This window comes from Rissa tridactyla, chromosome 6 (assembly GCF_028500815.1).
Source record: "Rissa tridactyla isolate bRisTri1 chromosome 6, bRisTri1.patW.cur.20221130, whole genome shotgun sequence".
Taxonomy (NCBI): Eukaryota; Metazoa; Chordata; class Aves; order Charadriiformes; family Laridae; genus Rissa; species Rissa tridactyla.
Window position 1 is genome coordinate 57,142,746 of NC_071471.1, and position 23,882 is coordinate 57,166,627.

The 23,882-nt window shown below is 54.5% G+C and overlaps 1 protein-coding gene across 6 annotated transcripts; it reads right to left on the reverse strand.

Annotated features, from left to right (window-relative positions):
* Positions 1-245: 245 nt before the first annotated feature.
* ABCC2 (ATP binding cassette subfamily C member 2) lies at positions 246-23,532 on the reverse strand. Of its 6 annotated transcripts, XM_054204473.1 has the most exons (33): positions 20,537-23,530; positions 17,829-17,989; positions 17,147-17,320; positions 16,541-16,666; positions 15,353-15,487; positions 14,833-14,955; positions 14,429-14,484; positions 13,934-14,162; positions 13,121-13,302; positions 12,377-12,554; positions 11,625-11,879; positions 11,087-11,152; positions 10,420-10,557; positions 9,929-10,075; positions 9,540-9,624; positions 9,383-9,449; positions 9,057-9,183; positions 8,734-8,910; positions 8,463-8,630; positions 7,987-8,173; positions 6,993-7,125; positions 6,477-6,582; positions 5,994-6,213; positions 5,371-5,525; positions 4,219-4,374; positions 3,917-4,116; positions 3,155-3,281; positions 2,652-2,753; positions 2,414-2,557; positions 1,985-2,143; positions 1,622-1,788; positions 1,075-1,269; positions 247-645 (listed from the first exon to the last, which is right to left on the reverse strand). In XM_054204473.1, the coding sequence occupies exons 2-33, from the start codon at positions 17,868-17,870 to the stop codon at positions 516-518; spliced, it is 4,656 nt and encodes a 1,551-aa protein (XP_054060448.1). In that variant the 5' UTR covers positions 17,871-17,989; positions 20,537-23,530; the 3' UTR covers positions 247-515. The 6 variants fall into 6 exon arrangements, 5 of the variants coding, with proteins under 5 accessions (XP_054060449.1, XP_054060451.1, XP_054060448.1 ...); XM_054204472.1 differs by having other exon boundaries at positions 17,829-23,530; XM_054204474.1 differs by lacking the exon at positions 4,219-4,374 and having other exon boundaries at positions 246-645; positions 17,829-23,531.
* Between the last annotated feature and the right edge of the window lie 350 nt (positions 23,533-23,882).

Consider the following 23,882-nt stretch of genomic DNA (forward strand, 5'->3'; position numbering starts at 1 on the left):
TGCGTTACCAACTTCCCCCAAACACTAGCCAGGTTTAAAGGTAAACCAAGGCTTATTTAGCGTGCCTTAAAGTCAAACTTTTAGTTGGAAGACAACAAATAGTTACAAAAAGTAAATATAAATTATAACATTCAGTCTTAGATTAAACTAAATTTCATTCCATAGTGCTACAGCATCTCTCAGCTAGGCTCCCGTGGCACGGCAAAGTACAAAAACTAAGACCCCCCCCCATGGGGCCATAGTCTCCCCCCCCCCCGACAGGTACATTTTCCCCTCTATACTGGAATAAATTATGCAGCTCCAGACCCTCGTGTGCACAGCAGGCAGGGTCTGGTAGCAAGGTTGATCCCTCGTTCAAGTCCAGATCTGTTCTCCCTGGCAGCCAGAGAAGCCACCCTCTCTGCTTCCCAGCTGCAGAGACAAATTCCTGGGCAGCCCGGCTGCAGGGAGATGCCGGTGCCAGCTTGGTGAGTGCCAGCAGGCAGGAGCTGCCCCCGCACACGGCTCCGCTCCTCCTACAGCATGGTGCTTTCTGTATTCGTGATGCCGGCATCCTTTGCCATGGCGGAGAAGATGCCCTGCTTCTTGAGCAGCTCCTCAGGGCTGTCGTATTCCACAATCCTCCCGGCCTGCAGCACCATCACCCTGCAGCAGGGAACGAGAAGGTCTGAGCTCCCGGGATCCGAGCCCGTAGCCCTGCTGGCGCCAGCACTAACAGCCCCAGCGACGCTCACTCCTCCTACGGCCATGTTGTGTGGTTCACCTCTCCACACAGAGGTGAGGGCAGAGCTCTCCTCCCTGTACTGCTGGGACAACACACATAGGGTGTCAACAGCTCCTCTATGGCCTGTCACTGTAAAGATAGATCCCAAAAAATGTTCTCCCCACAAAGACGTAATTACTGCATGGCCACCCTTCCCACCCCTCTGTTCTACTCTCCTGGAAGCTCTGTATATTGCTGTCCCAGGCACTGCATTCACCGCCGCCCCTCTAGCTGCATCCTTGCTTCTGCTGCTGGCCACCTCTCGCCCCATCCTAGGAGCCCAGAGCCCCATTCCCCTTGCCCCACGGTACCTGCTGCTGTCCATGATGGTGTGGAGGCGGTGGGCAATGGTAAGGACGGTGCAGTCAGCAAACTCGCTCCGGATCGTTGTCTGGATTAAATGATCAGTTTCCAGGTCTACTGCTGCTGTTGCTTCATCCAGGATGAGGATCTTGGCTTTGCGGAGAAGGGCCCGGGCCAGGCACACGAGCTGCCGCTGCCCAACACTGGGATGAGGTGGGGAACACGAGTTACCAGGTAGACACCAGCATGGCTTCTGCAAGCCTACTGCCACACGCTGCCCTGACCCCAACACCGTGCCTGCCCAGCCCTCCCTGGCCTTGCCACAGCTGGTCATCTGCCACCCTGAGCACCGAGTTCCTCAGCATCTTGCTCTCGGGGCCACCACGGAGGGGTTGGCTCGTGCTGGCTCCCTGACAGCTCTGACTCCTGGACCATTTTCTCCCACCTTCACTCCCAGAAGCTTGTGCGCCCTCATCCCTGGACAGCCGCTCTGCTGGCAGCGGCTGTTCCCTGGGACCAGGGGAAGGGAGGGGACCTGGGTATGTCTCCACTCACCTGAGGTTCTCCCCTCCCTCGCTCACAAGATGCAGCAGCCCCTCGGGCAGGGCTTGCACGTATGTCTTCAGGTGGGCCAGCTCCAGGGCCTTCCAGACCTCCTCGTCTGTGTACTGGTCAAAGGGGTCCAGGTTCATCCGCAGGGTGCCAGTAAAGAGCATGGGGTCCTGCCAGGGACAGCACTGTTTACAGCCACACCGTGGCCCCAGGCCCCCAAGTTTGGCCATACCCTGCCCACCCCACTGGCACGCTCACAGGCCCTTGGACTCCCCGCAGCACCCACCAAGGGCAATGCGTCGCCCAGGGAACAGAGCCTGGGGAGGCCATGCAGCAGTGGGACATGGGAAGGTGGGGTCAGCTCACCTGGGGGATGATGGTGAGGTTCTGGCGCAGGTCATGGAGGCCGATCGTCGCTATATCCACCTCGTCGATGATGATCTTCCCTTCAGCGGCCTCCAGCACCCGGAAGAGGCAGTTGGTGAGGGAGGACTTTCCAGCCCCGGTCCGTCCCACAACCCCAACCTGTGGAAGCAGCTATTTAGACCAGCTGGCAGGGTTGAAGAAAACAGGGCAGATGCTCTCTGTCTTGGTCTGGTGAGCCTTCCTGCCCTGCATCTGCAATCACCATCTCCCAGACTGTCTCCTTTGGTCCCTGCCCCACTGCTCAAGTCCCCACCATCCTGTCACCATCCCTTCCCAGCCCACAGACCAAAGCTAAGAGGACAGAAACAACCTTAACATCATGTCACTACAGAAGGGGTGTAGTGAGGGTAGAGGCAGAGAGGTCCTCACTTTCTCGGTGCTCCCAATATTGCAGGTGATCCCCTGAAGAACCAGCTCCAGTTCAGGTCGGTAACGAACTTTGTAGTCAATGAACTGGATCTCGCCTTTGCTGGGCCAGCCACGGGGTGGACGCTTTTCTGTCACCCACGGAGCCTGGGGGCACAGGAGCGTTAGGGGGTTGCACCCTGTGATGCTGGCTCGCACCAAGCTGTGCAGCAGATGTTTGCCCAGACTCTGGTCTCCTCACCTCATTCTTCACCTTCGTGTACTCGTGTACCCGCTCCACAGCCACAATGTTTGTCTCCAGCTCCGAAGAGGTTCGCACCAGCCAGTTCAGTGTCTGGGTCACCTGCGGGACAGAGCCCAGAAGATGCAGAGCTCAGTGGGATCCAGGAACAGCCACCTCCCACCTCAGCTCAGGGACTCAGCCTGGGCTCAGCTCGAGCATCCCTGGCCTGGCCCCCAACTCTCCACTCCCCAGCCGCAGCCCCCTCTCCCCAGCCTTTAAAAAGCTTTGCTGCAGCATCTCTGGTCCACAGCGGGACCCTCGCCTCCCCACGGCAGCAAGTACCCCCCTCACACGGGGATGTGTGCTCCCCTGGCTCCATTGCAGCTCCCCAGGTGATGGGACACCCCAGCTAATCCCCTCTCCATGGATCAGAGCTGGAGGCAGGGCAGCATCCTGCAGCCAGCCCAGAGCTCCCAGGAACAGCCCCGTCCCAGAATAAGAAAAAGCTTTCATTGACTCACGTTGAGGGCGGAGGAGACAGAAAGACCCACGATGCCGCCCTCCAAAGTGCCCTTTGAAATCACTGCCAGAAGCGCAGAGAAGAAGACCACCAGGCTCCCAACGAACTCCAGACGGATGGCCAGCCACCTGCGCCGGGAGAAGATGGCTGAGGGGTGGTGGGAGAGGCATCTGCCTGTGCCCAACACAGGGGCCACCAGTAAGACCAGCACCCCACCAGCATCCCTGCGCACCCAGCCCTGAGCCCAGCACTGTACACATGGTACCTCCACCTACACAGCGTGTGATTTGTGGCCAGTTCTCCCGGCAGCTTCATTTTACCTGTCAGTCCCTGGGTCTCACATGTAACCTCTGGTGTTGGTAATGCCATGTTATCAGAGGAGCTCCAACTGCACAACCCTCACAATGCATCTACCAGTAACACATCAACACTAGACAGTGCTCCCATCGCACTCCCACCTGGCCTGGAGCATCAGCCTCTCCCCAGAACCCACCAAGAGCATCTCGGCCCTTGACAGAGCATCTCACCCTGCCCAGGCTCTGGGCACTTCGTAGGAGGCCACACTCTGGCTTTCAAAATCACCCTAAAATGTCTCCTTCCCACAGATGGTCTCACTATCCCGAGCTCCCCCAGTTCCTACACAAACCCTCGGTCCTGAGATCAAGAGAGAGGACTGCAGTATCTCAGGGACCTCCCTCAGGACCCAGAAGCCCCTGGGCAGAGGCGCTGCAGGCTGCGCTGTGGCCTAAGGAGTAAAACTCACCTATTTGAGATTATCCAGGAGTAAACAGTTTTCTGATTGATGTCCATGGTGCTCTCATTTTGCTGCAGGAACCTCTCTTGGTGTCCATAAGCACGGATCACAGAAAGGCCTGACACTGTCTCACCAAAGTGGGAGTAGATGGGAGACCTAGTTACAGAGTCCAGACGCCGTAGCTGGCGTGATGTGGAGACATAGAAGCGCTGAAATGAAGGACACAGCTTGGTTACCAACACAAAGCCCAGCAGTGGCAAAGATACCGCTCCAAGCAGGGCAGAAGCTTCCCTTGCACCCTGGTTACTCACCAGCACAAAATAGTAGAAGATGCTCAAGGGAATGATAATGAGCACGAAGAATGGGGTGGCCAAGGAGATCATGAGCAATGTGCTAATGATGCCCATGAAACAGGAGAGCCAGCTGCGGAAGGACATGGGAATGGTCTCATCTATTGTGAAGATGTCCTGGAGCACACAGATAAGTGGGGAGAAGCAGTCAGTGACCCCAGAGAGAGGGAGAAGCCCAAAGGCTCCCCACATATAGGGTTCCTACATGCTCATGTAGCAACACAGTGCCGGACACTTGCAAAAATATTGGATGACACGGAATTGGTGTTAGGGTTACAACTCCATTTAGGGCCATGGCTCTTAGCTTGGGAACTGCTGATTTAACATAAAAGTCTTCTATAATATTCCCCTGTAGCACAGACCAGCTTTGGGAACTGCATCTTCATCTGGACCCAGGATGCGGTGGGACGAATTGAGGCAGAAAGAGGGACAGGGCTGACCCCAGGTTCCATCATCCATCCAGCTGCTCACCATCCCTCTCCTAGCTGGGTACCACATACTTCCTCGTCTCAGAGTAAAACCAGCAGGCCCATAGGCTTGATCTCAAGAGAGATTTTTATTCCCAAAAATCAAGAGATGCCACCAAAGGAAGAAGTGGAGTTGCTGCACAATTGAAACTACCTGTCTGTATTCTCCCTCCTTTCTCATTTTTTCTTTGTTTTATGAATCTCATTTACGTAGCAAAGACTATATTTTGCTGAGGGTCCACAACCAGAAGGACTCCCATTGGGAACACAAGCAGAAGGACTCTCAACTCATTACAGGACACGAACTCTGGGCTCCTGCCTCTCAGGTAATCTACTCTGGACCCTCTTCAGTTTCTCCATGTCCCTCTTGACCAGGTGGCCCCAAAACAGGACACAATATCCAGGTGTGGCCTCCCTAGCACTGAGGAGAGGAGATAATAACTTGCTGTGACCTGCTGGCCACTCTTCTCCTAGTACAGCCCAGGCTGTGGTTTGCCTCACACCCACCATGCCCTTCAGGTCCCTTCCAGGCCCGGAGCTGGGTTGACCTGTGCAGTGCTGAACAGCAACAGGGTTGTGCCACCACCCAACGCTCTCCAGACCTGCCAGAACAAACACCTTCTCCGCGCTGGGGCTGTTCTCTTACCTTGGCAAACCTATTCACAATGCGGCCACTTGGGGTCGTGTCAAAAAAGCTCATGGGCACACGCAGGATGTTGCTGAGCAGTTGCTGATGCATGACCCGGGAGGCTCGCACGGCACCCCGAGCAGACAGGATGGTTGCAAAGAGCAGGAAGAGAGCTGCAAGGAGAGCACAGGGCAGTCACCACCAGCTCACGTGTGACACTGGCTCCAGGCACCCTTTGGGTCACAGGAAGCAACTCCAAGCCAGCAGCTCTGCAGCGAGCCACTGTGATAGTCCTGCATCCCACCTTCTTGGGAGGCCCCAGTAACTGTGTCCCACCACAGGGGAAGAACATTAACCGTTTTGCAAAGCCTTGGGCCCTGGCACTATCTCCAGGCTGGTTAAGGACAGCGATCTTCAACCTAACGGGGCAACACAGACTTCTTGGGGCAATTTATACTGGCTTCACATTGATGTCTGTCCCCAGTTGAGCCAGGAGCAGGACGGAAGGCAGCAGCAGGCAGATGGACACAATGCTGGGCCCCTTGCTCCTCGCTGCACTGCTGGCTGCGGGCCTCGCAAGCCATATCCCTTCTGGACCACACAGCTGAGGTGAGCAGGATGCCCTGTGCTCCCACGCTCACCTTGTGACACCCCCAGCGCCCCAAAGACACCGATCCGCAGGTCTCGCTGCTCCACGGGGTAGGTCTGGTTCAGGTAGCGCTGCGCATCATCAGTCCAGGCACTTAGCCACAGGTTGGTCCCCACAAAGGCGACGTACTGTCCGACATAGCCCATGGCAACGCAGAAAGAATACCACAAGCCAACAGCACGCAGGTACCGCAGGTACATGGAGAACTTCACCTGTGGACCAATTCAGTCCATCAAAACGCTGCCCAGCAAACCGTGTCCATTGACACCCAGCACAGCCTTGGGACAACCACCTTGCCGCCTACAGGGCTCCCCTCCACCATTTGCCCACCAGCCCCAGGCAGCTCTGTCTCCTTCAATGCCTCTTGGCTGCAATGGGGCCACAGAATGCCAGCATTGGCTTCTCTGAGCCACAGTCAGGGTCTTGTAGCAGTGAGCCAGGGCAGCACAGTGCCCACTCCATCCATCCTCCTCACCTTGCCAGTTTCCACAGTTTCTTTCTCGATCAGTTGCTGGCCCTTCAGCTTCTTGGGGGGGTTCTCCTGGGCTTTCTCCAAGGAATTGGTGCTGCTTTTACTAAGGCTGCAGGGAGGTGATGGGCAGTGTTAGTCACAAGGTGCTGGATGGGTCCTTCTCTCCTGGGAGTCCATCCCCACGCTGCTCTGAGATTCCAGAGCTGGAGCCCTCTGGGAAATAATGTCCTAACTGGGCAGCGTTGAATGAGTCCTGTGGAAGCCCTAGCCTTTTGCAGCCATGAAATCATAGCCCTTGTCCCCAAAAGCAGAACCAGCCAGTGGCAGGAGTTTCAGGGAAGAGCACAGGGTAAGGCTGGGACACACTAATGTGAGTAAAGGCAAGATCAGATGCTCCTGACCCAGCCCAGCTGGTGGTAGGAGCAGGTAGGGGGGCTCCCAGCCTCTTCTCTGCAGGAGTCAGGCCCAACTGTGCAGGGGCCGTGGGAGAGAGCTGAGAGCCCAGGCCGAGTCCCCCACCTGCGACTGAAGTCTCTCTGGCGGATGCTGGCCTCTCGCTTCAGGGTCATGGTCACCACATCATCAGGGCCTTCCTCCATGCAAGGCTCACCGTCTTCATCACCCTGCTTTTCATCCCCAGCTAAAGCAACAGCTACAAGGACAGGGATGAGGGAAGGTAGGGTCAGGCACTGAGAAGAGAGCAGATCCCATGCACCACACCTCTGCTGCACTCAGCCCCACCGTGCACCCTAGGCTCTGTCCTACCATCACACACCACACCTTCTCCAACCCTGCCCCAAGCCCAGTACAGCAGGAGGAGGAAAAAATCCATTGTGCTGGAGGGAGAACTGACAGGGCACGTAGGACGAAAGGCCTGCACGGAGGCAGTCTCTGCTGCTGGCTTATGCCAGCACCACTGGTGGGACTACAAGCAGTGATTTGTGCTAGTTTAGTAGGTGCAAGATCTAGTAGGTCATGTCGCTCCAGTTCAGGAGCATCTCTTTAAGCAGGTGGAGATGGGTCCTGTGGGGACATACTGGGAATAGCCAGGTTCCAGCTGGACAACTGGTCTGAGTCCAGGCAGGCTGAGCATCCACCTGACCTGACACCACTCCTCCACATAGCACCGAGGGACATGATAAAGATGAAATGTTATCCAACGGCATGTTTGGAATACACCAAAGGATCTCTCTCACCCCAGCATCACTAAGGCGCGGAGCCTGTTGCCACGTAAGATTATGGGACCCATAAACATCAACGAACTGAAAAAGGAGTGACAAAATCAGAGAGGTCCTTTGCTGGCTGTTCAACACAATGCCTGGATGCCAATCTTAGGCAGAAAGTCCTCGTGCTGCTGATTGCCAGAAGCTGTGAAGGATTGACAGCGGCCACCGATGGGGCCTGGGCTGGGTAGAGCCAGGACAGACTGACGGATCAGGTCTTGGGGTTTTCATAAGCCCAAGCCACAATCACAGGCCCTCTAACTGCCGCAGCCCCGTTGCGTTCCCAGTACCTGTGGTATTTTTCTCTGAAGCATTCTCCTCCTGGCTGCCGTACAAGTTCAGGAACTGGGCAAAGGCCCCCCTGTTTGCAAGCAGGGTGCTGTAGGAGCCGTGCTCAGACACTGCTCCCGCCACCAGCACCACGATGTTATCGACCTGGGGCAGGAAACTGATACTGTGCGTCACCAAGATCCGCGTCTGCAACAAAGTGGTTGCAGGGTAGTGAGCATCAGAGCACCCCCTGCCCCCCAGCCATGCGCCTGCAGGCTCCCCATCCCCTACTTGGGGACTTCTCTGCTTATCACTGCCTGGCTATGGGGGCACGGGGCACCCCTCTGGGGACCCATGAAGCCTCTCCTGCCTCCTGCAGCCCCACATGAAAGCCACAGAACCCTTGTCTGTCCCAAGCAAGCAACCTCAGAGTTCCCTGAATGCCAGTGCCATTCCTGCCTGGCTGGGTGGTAGGGTGGAGGGCACGGGTGCTCACCTTCTTTTGCAGCAGCCCTTTTGGCCCCAGCACGTGCTCGAAGAGGTACTTGCTGACGTGAGCATCCACAGCAGACAACGGGTCATCCAGGACGTAGATGTCTGCGTTGCTGTACACCGCCCGGGCCAGGCTGACTCGCTGCTTCTGGCCCCCGCTCAGGTTAATGCCCTGGGAGGGAAGGGACATCCCTGAGCCCTGGGCTGGCGCAGGACAACAGCTCTGTCCTCTGCTGCAGGTGCTATGGGAAACCCATGGTGCCCAGGGCTGATACCTTCTCTCCAATCTCTGTCTGGTCACCTGCAGGCAGCAGTTCCAGGTCTGGAAGGAGGGCACAGGCTTTGACAACCTGCTGATACCTTGCTTCATCCAGTTCTGACCCAAAAAGGATGTTGTCTTTCAGTGTGGCGTTCTGGATCCAGGCCTGCTGGGGGACATAGGCCAGCGAGCCCTGCAAAGAGGGACACAAGAACACTGCCATCTCCTGCAGCCTGTCCTTGCCCCGAGCCACCGCTCCAGGACCAGTCCTGCCCTGCTGCCTCCCCGCTGAGCTCCCGGGCAGCCCCACAGCCCCCTGCGCCGGCCGGCTCCTCTCACCTGGATGTTGATGTGTCCCTTGATATTCTCCATCTCCCCCAGCATGGCTGACACCAGCGAAGATTTGCCTGAGCCCACAGCCCCCACCACGGCCACCAAGCTCCCAGGCGCAATGTCCAGGGTGACACTGCAAAGACACGAGGGCTGAGGAAGCAGCACTGCCAGGTCCCCCACCAGCACCTGCACGGGCACAGCACGGAGCAGCATCCCTGGGGCAGTAGCTTCTAGCAGCACTGTGAGAGGTGACAGCCGTCCCCAACTAACAGTGTAGTTGTTGGACTCCTTCTCCCCACCCATCTGTCCCCAACATGGCGCAGAGCACTCACTCTCTTATCGCAGCATTGCCGTCCTGCTCCCAGGCAAACGTGGCCTCCGAGAAGCGCACAGCACTGCCTGTCAGCAGAGAGATGTCCCTCAGGGCTGGGAAAGCCCAGGGTCAGGCCAGCCTGTGACCCACAGGGACTAACCTGGAGGTTCACCTACCTGCAATAGGGTTGTGGTGGATAGCTGAGGTGTCCAGGTCTTCCCCGCCCAGGTAGCGCTCCAGCCTCACAGTCGACACATTGGTCTGCAGTGGCAGAAAGAGGATGGCATGTGGGCATGGGGCACTGCCGGGTGGGCTGGCAGGAGCCCCAGAAGCAGAGTACATCATACACACAGCCCCCACCCAAGTGCCAGCCCCAACCTCTGAGCCCCAAGCCTGTGTCACGCACGTGAGTCCTGTCCCACCCCACTGTCAGCAGAGTTCTGTGCACTGACCCCTGCCTGGGTGTCCAAGACCCAGGTCCACCACAAACCAGAGCCCCAGTTGCTGGTTTGGGCAGAGGTATCATGAGATCACCCTGCACCCCCTGCCCTATGTGAGGGCTGACCTGCACCAGGGAAGAGAGGACCAAGGGCAGCATGGTCATGGGGAAGCGCAGCACGTTGAAAAGGGAAATGGCAGTAAAGGCCTTTTGTGCATCCAGGATGTTGTTCTCATCCACCAGGACATAGACAGCAAAGGTGGCCAAGGAGACCTAGGACAGACAGCAGGGAAAGTCACCATCCGTGTGGTTGTGTGCAGCCCAGCCCCTCATGCTCCCCTAAGGACTCAGCAGTGCCTTCCTGCTGGAGACCTGCTCCTCTCCTGCTTCCCTTCTGTTCTGGGTCACGTTTCACCACTCTGATGGGACCCCTTTCCAGCACAGCTCTCCTGGCAGCAGCCAGGACCATACTCTGCATCCCAGGCATCTGTCAGCCAGCCCCTTCCTCCCTGCAGAAGCACTCCAGCCGAGGTTCCCAGTCTTTCCCATCCCCTTGGACACAGCCCAACCCCAGCTCTGAGGAAGGTGCAGCCCTCCCCGGACCCGCTGGCACTCACCAGGAAGGGGGCACACGTGAACACAAAGATAGAGATTGACTGCAGGTAACTGAAGTTCACCAAGCTCTTGAGCTCACGTGCCCGGATCTCATTGACTTGCTTCTCAAATGAGGGCTCCCAGGCAAAAAGCTTCAGGATCTGTGGTATGATCAGGGTGAGAGGGTGCTGGCCTCATTGTAATGCTCACCTCCACACTCAGCTTGCTGGTGGCCAGCACCTCCACCACCAGCTCCTGGCTTGCTCAGAAGCCTGCTTGGCCACTGCATCTCCCCTCTCCTGTCCTGCCCCACATCTTAGAGCACTTCCCCGCAGCATACCCACTCCCTCATCCTCGGCATACAGGTCACTGCCAGCCCCTCTGCCACCATGACAGCCTGCTCACCACCACAGCCGTCCAGGAAAGCCCTAGAAAACCCTCTCTTGGCTTCCAAGTCTTGGCCCAGGTACCCAGAGCTCCTCCTCAGCCAACCTTTCAAAAGGTGAGGAAGCCAAGGGAATTGCAGAGACTGAGGCTTGGCTATGCCAGACACAGGAGCCCCAAGCTATACTATAACACTGGTGCTGTAGGGTTATAGAGGTGTGCTGCCTCCAGGCACAGTGCAGCAAGAAGAGGGGTGAGCAGCTGACCAGGGGGTCTCTACCAGGGGGTCTCTACTCCACTGCTCACCTTGATTCCATTGAGGATTTCACCCATAATTTTCATGCGCTCATCCTTGTTCTTCATGTTCTTCACCTACAAACAGAAGAGCCAGAGGTCACCTAAACCGGACAGCAGCTCACCCTTGGAAATACATCTATGTTGTCCCAGGGAAAGGAAGGGTGCGCTCCAGAGCCCAGAGAAGCCATCTCACAAAGCTGACCGTGGCTCCCTGGGGCTCTGGACAACCTGGGAAAAAAAGCACCCTGTTGTCAGCAAGAAGCTAGAGCTTTATTTTATGGTTGGTCATATCTCACTTTCAGTCCTCAAGGCCGCACCCAGCCCTGTTCAAGTTCAGCTGTGATGGTAGAACAGGTCTCTCAGGTCACAGCTGATCAGCTCCCAGCTCAGGCTAAAGACACCCCCAACCCAAGTCAGATGAGCTTCTTGGCTGGGAAAGATCCCCAGCATAATAGGGAAGGGTAGGGAAGTGTGGAAAATGAGTGAGGGGAGCAACAGTGGGCCTCAGGAGTGGGAAGCCAGGGAGGATCTTGCACCCACCACTGACCTGGATGGTTTTGGCCTTGGCAACCAGGAACGCATTTATGGGGACGAGTAGCACCATGACTGCAATGCCAGCCAGGACAGAGGGGCCCAGCTCTCCCCAGAGGAAGACAATGGACAGGATAATTTGCAGGGGGGATGACCACAGCTGGTGAACGAAGTTGGACGTGTCCATGAACCTCTGGGCATCCGCTGACATCAGATTCACAGTCTCTCCCACCGTGGACTCCTTGCGGGTAGCGCTGGACATGGTGAGTGCCTGGAGAGAGAAAGCACAGTCACTGCAAGCTGCTCTGGGAGCAGCCTGGCTGCCAGCAGCATGGCACAGAGCAAGGAATTAGCCGGCCAGGCAGAAACTGCTCCTGGGTTTGCTCCTGGTGCCTCTCTGCTGGCCAGAGGTGCTGTCATCACTGCCTGCACACTGGGAGCCACTGGGTGCTGGGGGCAAAGAAACACATCCCCATGCAGGAATCCCAGTGGCAGCTGCCCGCAGTGTTGCACTGCTCTGAAGAGAAACCTCCCTCAGGCCCTGGTAGCTGTCAAACACATGGCTGCAGCACCCAGAGTCCCAGGCAGAACTAGCACCCACAGTGTCCCCAGCCCTGGGCGGGTGTCCCACAAGCCAAGCTCTCCCTGTGCCTTCCTGGGAAGTAAAGCGCATACACCCCAGTCGCCCCAGGTTGACGGGGCAGGCAACAGATGCCGGTATCCCAGCTTGGAGGAAGTGAACGGGGGTGATGACAGGGTCACACCAACCTTCTTGTAGATGGCCGTAATGAGACTGGCACGCACATTTATGCCAAGCTTGAAGCACAAGGTGAAGTACTGCTGCAGGCAGAGGGACTGAATCATCGCCGTCAGGAAGAGCAGGATGGCATACAGATAGCCCTGCCAAGCGAAGGACTCCTCATCCAACACAAAGGCGATCAGCAGCCTGGAGGGCAGAGTGGCCCATGAGACCCCCACCCTACTGAGACAGACCCAGGCAGGGAGAGCATCCTCACAAGAGCGGTGACAGAGACCCTGCCCAGACAGCTGGCTCGACACTCAGCAAGCTGGGGACCCCCACCCAGGGGCACTGTATTTCACACAGAGCAGCTGGTCACTTGTGTCAGATCATCCACAGAGACTGTGAAGCTCTGCAAAACAAACGGGGCAGGTCCTGTTGGGCTGAGCTGGGCTGATTCATGAACAGCCCCAAATAAGAGCCAGGAGTGTCTCCAGGGAGGGAGCAGGACTGCCTAACAAAGGATATAGGGAGCAGGGAGCAAGAAAACACCCATAAGAGCTAGCAGCCAGCTCAGATCAGTTCTTCATTAAACCGTAACCCAACACATTCTCACACCTTTGGTGAGGGCACAAAAATTCCCCCAGGGTGTGGGGCTGGGAGGGGTAAACGTATGGAGATGGTGGGGTTGGATGCAGTGCACACAGGGAGTTGGTGGGGCTGGGTGCAAAGCCAGGACAGGGCAGGGACGGGGACAGAGAGAAAGGACTCACTTCAGCAGCTGGGGGCTGACAAACACAAGCGTGTCATGCACCAGCTTGAAAGCCACCGATAGCAGGAGGTTCTGCCAGAAGGTCTTGCACAAGGTTTTCATCAACCAGCCCCTGGGGAAATCCTTGCGAGGGCCAGAGTCCCCTTTGTTCCCCTTCTTCTTCTTCTTCGGCTGCTTCTCCTCCTAGAGAGAAGCCCACACAGAAGTAAAGGAGCTGGTCGTGCAGGCTCCTTGCACCTGGAAGGATGATTCCAGGGCAGTGCCGCAGCCCTCGGATCAGGTATCCTAAATGAAGCCTTAGCTTTAACTCTTCATCATGTTCCCTCTTGCTGATCTCTGCTCCTGTCATACACCCCCAATACTAACACACGTCTCTTGTGCAGATGCACTAAAGATAGCTGTTGCAAACCCCAGACCAGTCTGAACCCCTCAGGTGAAAAATCAGGCACGCCAGGAAGAATCTGAGGCTGTGGTGACCACAGAGTGATGCTCACTCTGACCTCACTGCTAGGAGGTAACAGGGTTGGGGAAAGACAGAGATAAGGGAGCTGCTTGTACTGCAGACTTGAGGGCGGCTCCTGTCCTTCTGTGGGGTAGAAGGATGGAGACTTTCTTGGTCTCTCAAAACGCAGGGATCTGCTGAGGACAGGGAAGACTTTGTCATGGGTTCCCCCATTCTTGCCTACGGTCCTGCAGAATCGAACAGGGGAAAACCCAGCAAAGGGGGCTGCAGGGAGGTAAGGTGACCCTACTCCCCAAGGCTGGACCCGGATCTCTCAGTCCCACACAAGGCCAGGAGTGGGAAGGGATTTACCAGCACCAGGATGTCTTGGCTCTGGGCCTTGCTCATGTTCCCGTGGTCTGGGTCACCTTCCCTGCGTCTTTTCTTGCGTTTACGTTTTTCAAGTTCTGCTTGGGCCTTCCTCACTGCAGTCTTCATGTTCTTCTCGAAAACAGCATAAATAGCCTGCGTCTTGTCTTCACTTTTCAATTCCCAGATATCCTCTATCTCCAAGGGCTTGCGATAGCCCTTGAAAACTGTGCTGTGGAGCAGAGAAATCTCCGCTCAGCAAGTCCCCAACATTACACGTGAGGGAGAATCCCTGCTGCAAATGCAGAGCCTTCACACTCGGCTTGGCCCTGAGCTCAGGCTGCCCAGACTGCATCAAATGTGGTGCCTCTCATGACTCATGTCAGTCTCATGACTGACTCCAAGCAGCCTGTGCTGCAGGCTCCCCCAGACAGCACTGGCCCAGCCTTAGAGCATCCCTGATTGCACCAGCCCAACCTCCCGAGGAGCCCAGCTCACCTGGTGTACCACGCAAAGGTGACGGAGCTCAGGAAAGAGGCTGTCACCTCCGGGTTCTAGGGTACAAAACAAAGAGTTTGGGTACCAAGAGGTCGTTGACGCTGAGGGATGGTGGTGACAAGAGTTGACTCGGCACCCCCAGCCATTAAGGAACGCCAGAGGTTTCAAACCGTGCTGGTTCCAGCTCCCGGAACCCCATCTTGCAGCCAGAAGCACACCCTCCTTGGACATACGTGCAGATGCCCCAGGCTGCAGGCTCCAGCTCTCGCTGAGCCCCTCGTTGAAGTCCCCAGACCTGCCCTCCCACAGGGGCCAGGAAGAGTCTCTGCATGGAGCCCACCCTGCCCCACACAGCGCCAGCCAGGATGTGGTACCCCAAGCCCACTCCTGCATGGACCTCGCACCTTATTTGTGATTTCCTTTGTTTCTGGGGTGACATCTGAGAAGCCTGAGACAAGGAAGAGCAGCAGCTGGAGCCCGTAGGAGATGAAGAAAAGGACAAACTGTGGCACATCGGAGATTGGTGCCTGCAGGAATGGAGAGTCCAGGGTGACTGTTGGGGCTTGCCTCAAGGCCACTTGGCCCTCAGAGACAAGACCTATTCCCAGGACAGCGAACATGGCTGAGCCCAACCAGGCAGTGCAAAACTTGCCCCGGGTCCTGGCTCAGCTTTCCTTCATCACCCCTCCCTGCTTCTCCCTGACATCCTCCCGTAAGTCCATAAGGGGAGAAATTGGTCCTGGAGAGCTTATGCCTCCCCACACTCAAAAAGCAATTCCTTCTCAGGTATCTTCTGGTTCCCCTAGGGCAGCTGGGACCTCAGTGATACCACTGAGAGCTTATCAAGAGATGACGTCTGAAGGGACTTTCTTTGGGGACAGAACAAGACCACAGGGAAGCGCAGAGCTTCCTGCCAAACCCAACCTGTAGGGCTCTCCGGAGCAGTGACTGGAACGGAAATATCCCACAGAGCAGGGACAACACCCAGAAGCAGAAAAGTATCCTGGAGTCTCTGCACAAGCAGAAGCGTCGCGCATCATGGATCAGCAGAACCAGGAGCTGGAGGAAGGAAAACCTGTCAGAGGTTCAGGTAAGGCTGCAGGACTAGGTCTGGGCTCTGAACATGCCTTTGGAGCATGTGTCGCGGGATGTCGGCACACGTGATCTGCTGGGATTCTCTGCCTTGAAGACACTGAGCTCCCAGTGACTGAAGTCGCTGCCAACTCTACATAAGCTTTGGAGTTAATTGCATGGGGCAAAGGTTTATTTCAGGAGGATCAGGCTCCTCATAGGAAAAGCAAGTCTGAAGACACCCTAACATTACAGCAGGGCACTATTTCTCTTTTTAGCTGTTCTCATCCAAGATTCTCAGATACGCCCAGCTGTGAGGAGTCACATCCTGTCTCCTGCATATTGCCTCCAGACCTGGAATTAAAGCCAGATCAGAGACCCAGCAGCGCAGCCTCTCCGGGCAGCCCCCTTGGCTCACAACCTCCCATGAACTCTGCACTTGAAACTAAATGACACGACAAAATCCGAAGGACAGCAAACAGCGGTATTGCTTTTGCTTTTAAGTGCAGCTCCTGAGAGTTGTGGCTTTGATAAGACTGTTAGAATATCCCATGTCTCATACAAGATATCGACAACTTCCACCAAGCTAATAGCCCCTACGTCCTCAGCTTTCCCCTCATCCTGTGGCACTTCTCAACTCTTCACACAAAACTGAGCAGCAGCCCGTGGGAAGCTGTGAGACATCAGAGCAGCAACCCATGGTCTGATGTTCAGGCTGAGCCATCAGTCCTGTGAAACCCATACTGCTGCTACTAAGGCTTCTGCCAGAAAGCTCAGCTACGCTCACAGGTGTAGTATCTACCCCAGCTTTAAGGATAAAAGGACAGAGCACTGTACAACCAGACGCCTGCTCTCAACCTATTGCCCTTTTGCAGCACCCACACACGTTCAGGGATAGTCCCTACCCATCTTCCAGGATACGCTTCCAGGATGGCCTCCAGCTGATCTCTGTGCTATGGGAAGTTTTCTGCTGCTTGGCCCCACGGTCTTACGCCCTGTCTCTTTGGTGACACACGGCACGTTTGCCGGCTGATCCCTTACCCAGGTGGCGATGTACAGGCTGGGGTTCGTGTACTGGACAGCTGGCAGGGGGTCCTGCTCCGTGTCCTCTACAAACGCCAGGGCCAACTCCGCCACTGCTGTCAGCACCAGCAAGGTAGCCAGAACCTGCAGGGAGAGGGAAGCAGCCGTGAGGGGAGATCCAGCCCATCATGGGCACTGGGAACCGCTGGGAGATAACACAGTCGGCCATAAAAGCACTGTGTCCCATACACTGTTACACCCTTTCCAACCCAAACCCAGGAGAGCTTTCTAGGGTCCTGTGAACCTGCAGGATTTCCACAGGAGCACTGACATCATTTTAAGCTTGGAGAATAACAGCCCACAAGATAAGAGGCCCCAGTACACAGCTCAGCCTTCCCTCCCAGTGCATCCCAGCCCCATTAACCCCTCTGTCACAGATATGCCTCGTCCTGGGCCCCCCTTTACATTTCTGTCCTAGGTGGTGCCCTAGCCCCTGATTCCTTCTCTCATACACTCCTCATCTCTCCGTACCACACCTGACTGCAGCCAGAGGCTTTCCACTCACCACCTCTCCATCCCAGGCTGCTCCAGCCTGGCCTCTGTGCCCCCTCAGCCCCACTCTACCTGCTTGATGATGTAGAGTTTGGTCACAGACGATTTCTTGGTTCTGGATTTGCACATGGGCAGGAGCTGCCATGGAGCCAAAATCCAGAAGAAGCCAAGGGGCACCCAGACCAGCACAGTCTGCTGGAAGCACACAGGCAGGTCAGCATCCGGACGAGTGAGGTAGGAGGCATTCTGGGGGGCAGCAAGGACAGACAGCCAAGTCACTCAGGATGTCACTCCTATAGCTCCTGCCCACCCTGCTCCACCCCATCACACACCCCCTCCTCAACACCAACCTTCCTGGCTGAGCATGTCAGTGCTCATCCTAGGTCCTGGGTGACGTCCCCCTACCCATCTATCTGCCTGAATCCAGGAGGGCCTCCCTCGCAGCCACCCCTTGCTGGAGCCAAGCCAGCGTCAGCAGCTGGACCCGAATGGTTCCCCAAGAGGTCTGTGCGTGGTGTCCTGTGTTCCCAGCTGGGCTGCAGGGCTAGACCAGGACAGGGCTCTCTCAGGGAACTGCCATTTGCATGGTTGTCTCATGGGTACCAGCCTTTGGATAAATAGCAGAACCTCGGCCGACCACTGGCCATTGGGTCCCATGGGCTGAACAGGCTGTGAGCCTTGGGATCTACTGTTCTCCCCGTCTGCTGAGTGTCCCACCCCAAGAACAGGTGATGGGGGTGATGCAGCCACTCACCCAAAAGACAGAGCCACAGAACTCGTCCAGGACTGCCGACATGGCTCAGGCGAGAAGAGATGGCAGCTCCTTCCCCTCACTCTGCCTGGTTGTGAGAGTCCTGGGTGGATCCTTGGGATAAAAGTCCCCACACACCCTCAAGCGGTGTTGGGACAAAAACCCTGATGACATGCAGTTAATTGTTAACTTGGTCCTGTTGCACAACACCACAGACCAAAGCAGTGACCAAAAGGGCTTTGTAAACTGCATGGGCTCTGGGGAAGGGAGGAGAGGAAGGCCCGAGAAAGAGATGTCAGGGGAGATGCTGGGAAGCCGCTGTCACAGTCACTGCAGGACACCACAGCCATTGCTCAGAAACCACAGCCTTCACCAGCACACACCAACCGAGACAAGCTCATATGGTCCCACTGAAGACAACCTACTTTGGTGTAACAGACCTTTCCTGACAGAATGAGCCTGCTGAATGTTGCCGAAAAGTCCAGCAAAGGCTAGTCCCTCAGGAGCCAAAGACAACAGCACCATTCTTCTCATGTACCACCCAGCACGGAGGCCCAGGGCAGCAGCAGTGCTCCAGGCTTGGGAGCTTGCAGCATCTGGCAGCTGAGCTGACTGCATGCTGCAATGGTCTTTCTGAGTCCCCGGCATCCGGGTTCCTTTTACCAACTACTTCTGGCTTGCAGAGCCCGGAGACTTTCCTGGCTCTTCCTTTTGCCTCTCCCTTTCCCACATCTCTGTGTTGTCTGCATGTTATAGCGGCTGACTGACCACAAAACCCAAAAGAGACTTTGAATATTCATTCTAAGGCAACTGTCAACGTCTGAGAAAGCCGGAGGACCATTCCCGAGGAGGATGACTGCCACTACATCATCACCCTCAGCAAGTTTGCCAACAACACTAAACTGAGTAGTGCAGTTGATGTGCCAGAGGGACGGGATGTCATCCAGAGGGACCTGGACAAGCTACAGAGGTGGGCCCAAGCAAACCTTATGAAGTCCAACAAGGCCAAGTGCAAGGTCCTACACTGGGGTCGGGACAACCCTCGTTATCAATACAGGCTGGGCGATGATGTGATAGAGAGCAGCCCTGTGGAAAAGGACTTGGGGGTACTCGTGGATGAAAAGCTCGACATGAGCCGACAATGTGTGCTTGCAGCCCAGAAGGCCACCGCATCCTGGACTGCATCAAAAGAACCGTGGCCAGCAGATCCAGAGAGGTGATTCTCCCCCTCTACTCTGCTCTCGTGAGACCCGACCTGGAGTACTGTGTCCAGCTCTGAAGCCCTCAGCACAAGGAGGACATGGACCTGTTGGAGTGGGTCTAGAGGAGGGCCACGAAGATGATCAAAGGGCTGAAGCACCTCTCCTATGAGGACAGGCTGAGAAAATTGTGGTTCTTCAGCCTGGAGAAGAGAAGGCTCTGGGGAGACCTTATAGCAGCCTTCCTGTCCCTGAAGGGGGCCTACAAAAAAGCCAGGGAGGGGCTGTTTGCAAGGGTACGTAGCGACAGGATGAGGGGCAATGGTTTTAAACTAGAGCAGGGTAGGTTTAGATTAGACATTAGGATGAAGTTCTCTACAATGAGGGTGGCGAGACACTGGAACAGGTTGCCCAGAGAGGTGGTGGTGGCCCCATCCCTGGAGACATTCAAGGCCAGGCTTGATGAGGCTCTGAGCAATGTGATCTAATTGAAGATGTCCCTGCTTACTGCAGGGGCGTTGGACTAGATGACCTTTAAAGGTCCCTTCCAACCCAACACATTCTATGATCACCTGGCTGCTTAGAAAGGTGGAGGTGTAGGCACAGGTAGGGATGGTGCTACTCTAAGGCTGGAACTGAATTTGCTTTATCATGCTTGCTCTTGGGGAACAGCAGGTAAAAGGAGACAGTAGGGTGACTGCAAGGATTCTGCTGTCTCACTGTTCATGCAGTTAGAGATAATTCATAAGTCACGGGTGATACAATGAGTAATTGCTCAGGAACAACCCCCTCACCATCAATAGCAGGGGAAGGTTCAACGTCCGACTCATTGGTTAATTATTATTGGCTTGCCTGATTAAATCCACATGTTTTTGTAAATAAAGCTACCCCTAGTGCTAGGTCCTCTAGGCCAGAGCCAATAGACTGCTGAGGAGAGCAGCAATCAGATGCAATGGGTAAGAAACAAGTGAATGGAGCAATCACTCCCTCAGCCCTTCTCCATTCAGAGTGCTGATGTGATTCTTCTTTCTGCTTGCTGGCACAGGGAGCCTCTGCTCTTGCTCGTACCCACCTGGAGCACTGCTGCCAGGGGGAGCACTTGGTCGTGACACCTTCCTATTTAATGCTGTCTCATCCCTTGTCTCTGTTTTCCGTACGTCACAGCCCATCCTCACCCCATCTTTGGCTTCTCATTCAGAGCTGAAGTGCTTTGCTCGGCACAGGACGCCAGCTGTCTTCAATGTTCAAAGCAAGCACACCCCCACTTTCTCTACCCTCGTACGTGGGACATGCTCCTCCTAAAAACCCACAAAGCCACATCACTGTCCTTCAGCTCCTTCCATAAAGATTCCTTCCCTATAATACCCAGAAAACGTTCACTGGGACCAAGCTTATCAAAGCGGTAAGATCTCTTTGGCCAACAATACCATGCCATTTCCCTGAGCTCCCCTGCTTTTACCCGTCTGTTGTCCACCATCTTATAACCTAAGTTTTCAAGGCATTGCTTCATACCTGTCTCACACAGGGTCTGGTCCAGGACAGAAGCTTCTGCAACACAATTCACCAATTAGTTCAGTCCTCATCGCTCATTTCTGTTTCTGAAGGGTTTGTTTCTCTGCTTTGTTATGCATGAATTCAAAAGCCTCTCTTTTTTCTTTTTTTTTTTTAACATTGCGCAAAAAGAAAGAACAGAACCCTGTGTTATGATGCTAAGAAACCTGTGTCAGCAGAATATTCACATTAATTTTGCTACCGGTATCTTAATCATCACAACAACTCACGAAATTTCACAACATAAGCCATGAACTCTTAAATCAAGTATTCTGAACTATATTGACCATAACCATAAATTTAATTATTTCTTCTTCTGAGTTTGGATCCTTCCTACTGCCAGAGTATCTGTCAGTGCTGAAGCTGGCTCTGACACCAGCATGAGCAGCCATTCCCTTCCCAGCTCCTACATTGAGAACTACCAGCTACATTCCTGAGGTGTGTTTTGGGAGACACGAATACCTCTGATGCATCATGTACCCGTTGAGCTGAAGATATGCAGTTAGCCTTCGTTATAGGTTTTCAATGACCCAATTCTGTTTAAGGTAACCAAAGGTGCTGTCCCCTGGTCAAGTACAACATTTTCCTGTACATCCTCACAGCTGTATGCTATTGCCAAGATGGGCAAACAAATCTGAACCCTTTTTTTTGCTTCCAAAGAAGGTCTGTGATCTCTGCTGTCAGGGAATTCTCTTCAGCTTTGTGGATCTTTTAAAGAGCAGGCAGAAAGAAAAAAGGTGTTTTATCTCTGGGTCTCTAATCTTTTAATGGACCACTCTGGCACCGTTCAGATCTTTCATCAGGTATTTTGTAGGGTAACTAAAACGAGTCTAAGGCTTCAGTTCTGAGTAGGCAGCAATAACCCAACAGGCACATTGCCCCAAGCGCTGTCTGGAGAACAAGCAGGTGGTTTGTGCTTCATGTTAGGAAATGGACCTGGAAACTCCAGGAGAAAAAGCATCTTGTCCTCCCCAAGGAATCTCACCGTATGCCTATCCCACCTCAAGCACTCACAGGCCCAAAATGTCTTACAACCACCTCACCTCATTAGTCAGGTAGTTAGGAGTTCCTTCCCATTAGAACTTAGAATCATAGAATCATTTAGGCTGGAAAATACCCTTGGGATCATCGAGTCCAATCATCATCTCCACTCTACAAAGTTCTCCCTTACACCATATCCCTTAACACCACATCTAAACGAGTCTTAAACACATCCAGGGATGGTGACTCCACCACCTCCCTGGGCAGCCTATTCCAGTGTCTGACCACTCTTTCTGTGAGGAATTTTTCCCTAATGTCCAGCCTAAACCTACCCTGTTGCAGCTTGAACCCATTCCCTCTTGTTCTATCACTAATTACCTGTGAGAAGAGACCAGCACCAACCTCTCTACAATGTCCTTTCAAGTAGTTGTAGACAGCAATGAGGTCTCCCCTCAGCCTCCTCTTCCTCAAACTAAACAGTCCCAGCTCCTTCAATCGCTCCTCATAAGATTTATTCTGTAGGCCCTTCACCAGCTTCATTGCCCTCCTCTGCACTCACTCCAGGACCTCGATACCTCTCTCGTATTGACGTGCCCAGAACTGGACACAATACTCAAGGTGTGGCCTCACCAGTGCTGAGTACAGGGGGACAATCACCTCCCTACTTCTGCTGGTCACACTATTTCTAATACAAGCCAGGATGCCATTGGCCCTCTTGGCCACCTGGGCTCACTGCTGGCTCATGTTCAGCCGCTTGTCAATTAGAACCCCCAGGTCCTTTTCTGCCAGGCAGCTCTCCAGCCACACTTCCCCAAGCCTGTAGCGATGCATGGGGTTGTTGTGGCCCAAGTGCAGGACCCGGCACTTGGCCTTGTTGAAGCTCATACCGTTAGCATTGTCCCATCAGTCCAATCTATCCAAGTCTCTCTGTAGAGCCTCCCTATCCTCATGTAGATCAACACTCCTGCTTAGCTTCGTGTCATCTGCAAACTTGCTGATGATACACTCTATGTCCTTATCAAGGTCATCAATAAAGATGTTAAACAGAAATGGTCCCAACACTGAGCCCTGAGAGACACCACGTGTGACCGGCCGCCAGCTGGATTTAACTCCATTGACCACCACTCTTTGGGACCGCCCATCCAGCCAGTGCTTGATCCAGCAGATCGTATGCTCATCCAGGCCATGAGCCACCAGTTTTTCCATGAGAATTCTATGGGGGACAGCGTCAAATGCTTTTCGAAAGTCTAGGTAGACAATGTCCACAGCCTTTCCCTTATCCAATAATCGGGTCATCTTGTCATAGAAGGAGATCAGGTTCGTCAGGCAGGATCTGCCTTTCATAAACTCATGCTGACTAGGCCTGCTCCCCTGCTTGTCCATTATATGAGTTGTAATGGCACTCAAGATGATCTGCTCCATGACCTTCCCTGCTACCAAGGTCAGACTGACAGGCCTATAGTTTCCCGGATCCTCCTTTCTGCCTTTTTTGTAGATGGGCGCTACATTTGCTACCCTCCAATCCATTGGGACTTCCCCAGTTAGCCATGACTTCAGGAGATCATGGAAAGTGGCTTGGCGAGCACGTCTGCCAACTCTTTCAGCACTCTTGGATGTAACCCATCCGGTCCCATAGACCTGTGCGCATCCAAGCGGCGTAGCAGATCACTGATCACTTCCTCTTTAATTGTGATGACCTCGTCCAGCTTCCCCTCCCTGTCTCCTAGCTCACAAGGCTGGGTGCCCAGGGAACAGCTTGTTCCACTGCTAAAGACTGAGGCAAAGTAGACATTGAGCACCTCAGCCTTTTCCTCATCCTTTGTGACTATGTTTCCCTCTGCATCCAATAAGGGAGGGAGATTTTCCCTAATCCTCCTTTTGTTGTTAATGAATTTATAGAAACATTTTTTGTTATCCTTAACAGCTGTAGCTAGGTTGAGCTCTAGCTGTGCTTTGGCTCTCCTAATTTTCTCCCTGCATAGCTTCGCTATATCCTTATAGTCTTCATGAGAGACCTGCCCCCTCTTCCAGAGGTCATAGACTCTCCTTTTGTTCTTGAGGTCCAGCCAAAGGTCCCTATTTAGCCAGGCTGGTCTCCTTCCCCACCTACTTATTTTTCAGCACACAGGGACAGCCTCCTCCTGTGCCTTTAAGACTTCTCTCTTGAAGTATGTCCAGCCTTCCTGGGCTCCTATATTCTTCAGGGCAGCCTCCCAAGGGATTTTGTTCAGCAGTCTTCTGAACAGGTCAAAATTTGCCCTCTGGAAGTCTAAGGTGGCAGTTTTACTAACCCCTCTCCTTGTTTCCCCAAGAATCAGAAATTCGA

Bases quoted from the DNA above. Each gene is read 5' to 3' on its own strand.
- ABCC2 (XM_054204473.1), bottom strand. From the start codon at position 17,870: ATGTCGGCAGTCCTGGACGAGTTCTGTGGCTCTGTCTTTTGG. The intron at 10,558-11,086 runs GTGAGCAGTGGA...ATCATACCACAG, and splicing joins AAATCCTCAATGGAATCAAG to ATCCTGAAGCTTTTTGCCTG. The intron at 2,558-2,651 runs GTGAGGAGACCA...CTGTGCCCCCAG, and splicing joins ACACGAAGGTGAAGAATGAG to GCTCCGTGGGTGACAGAAAA.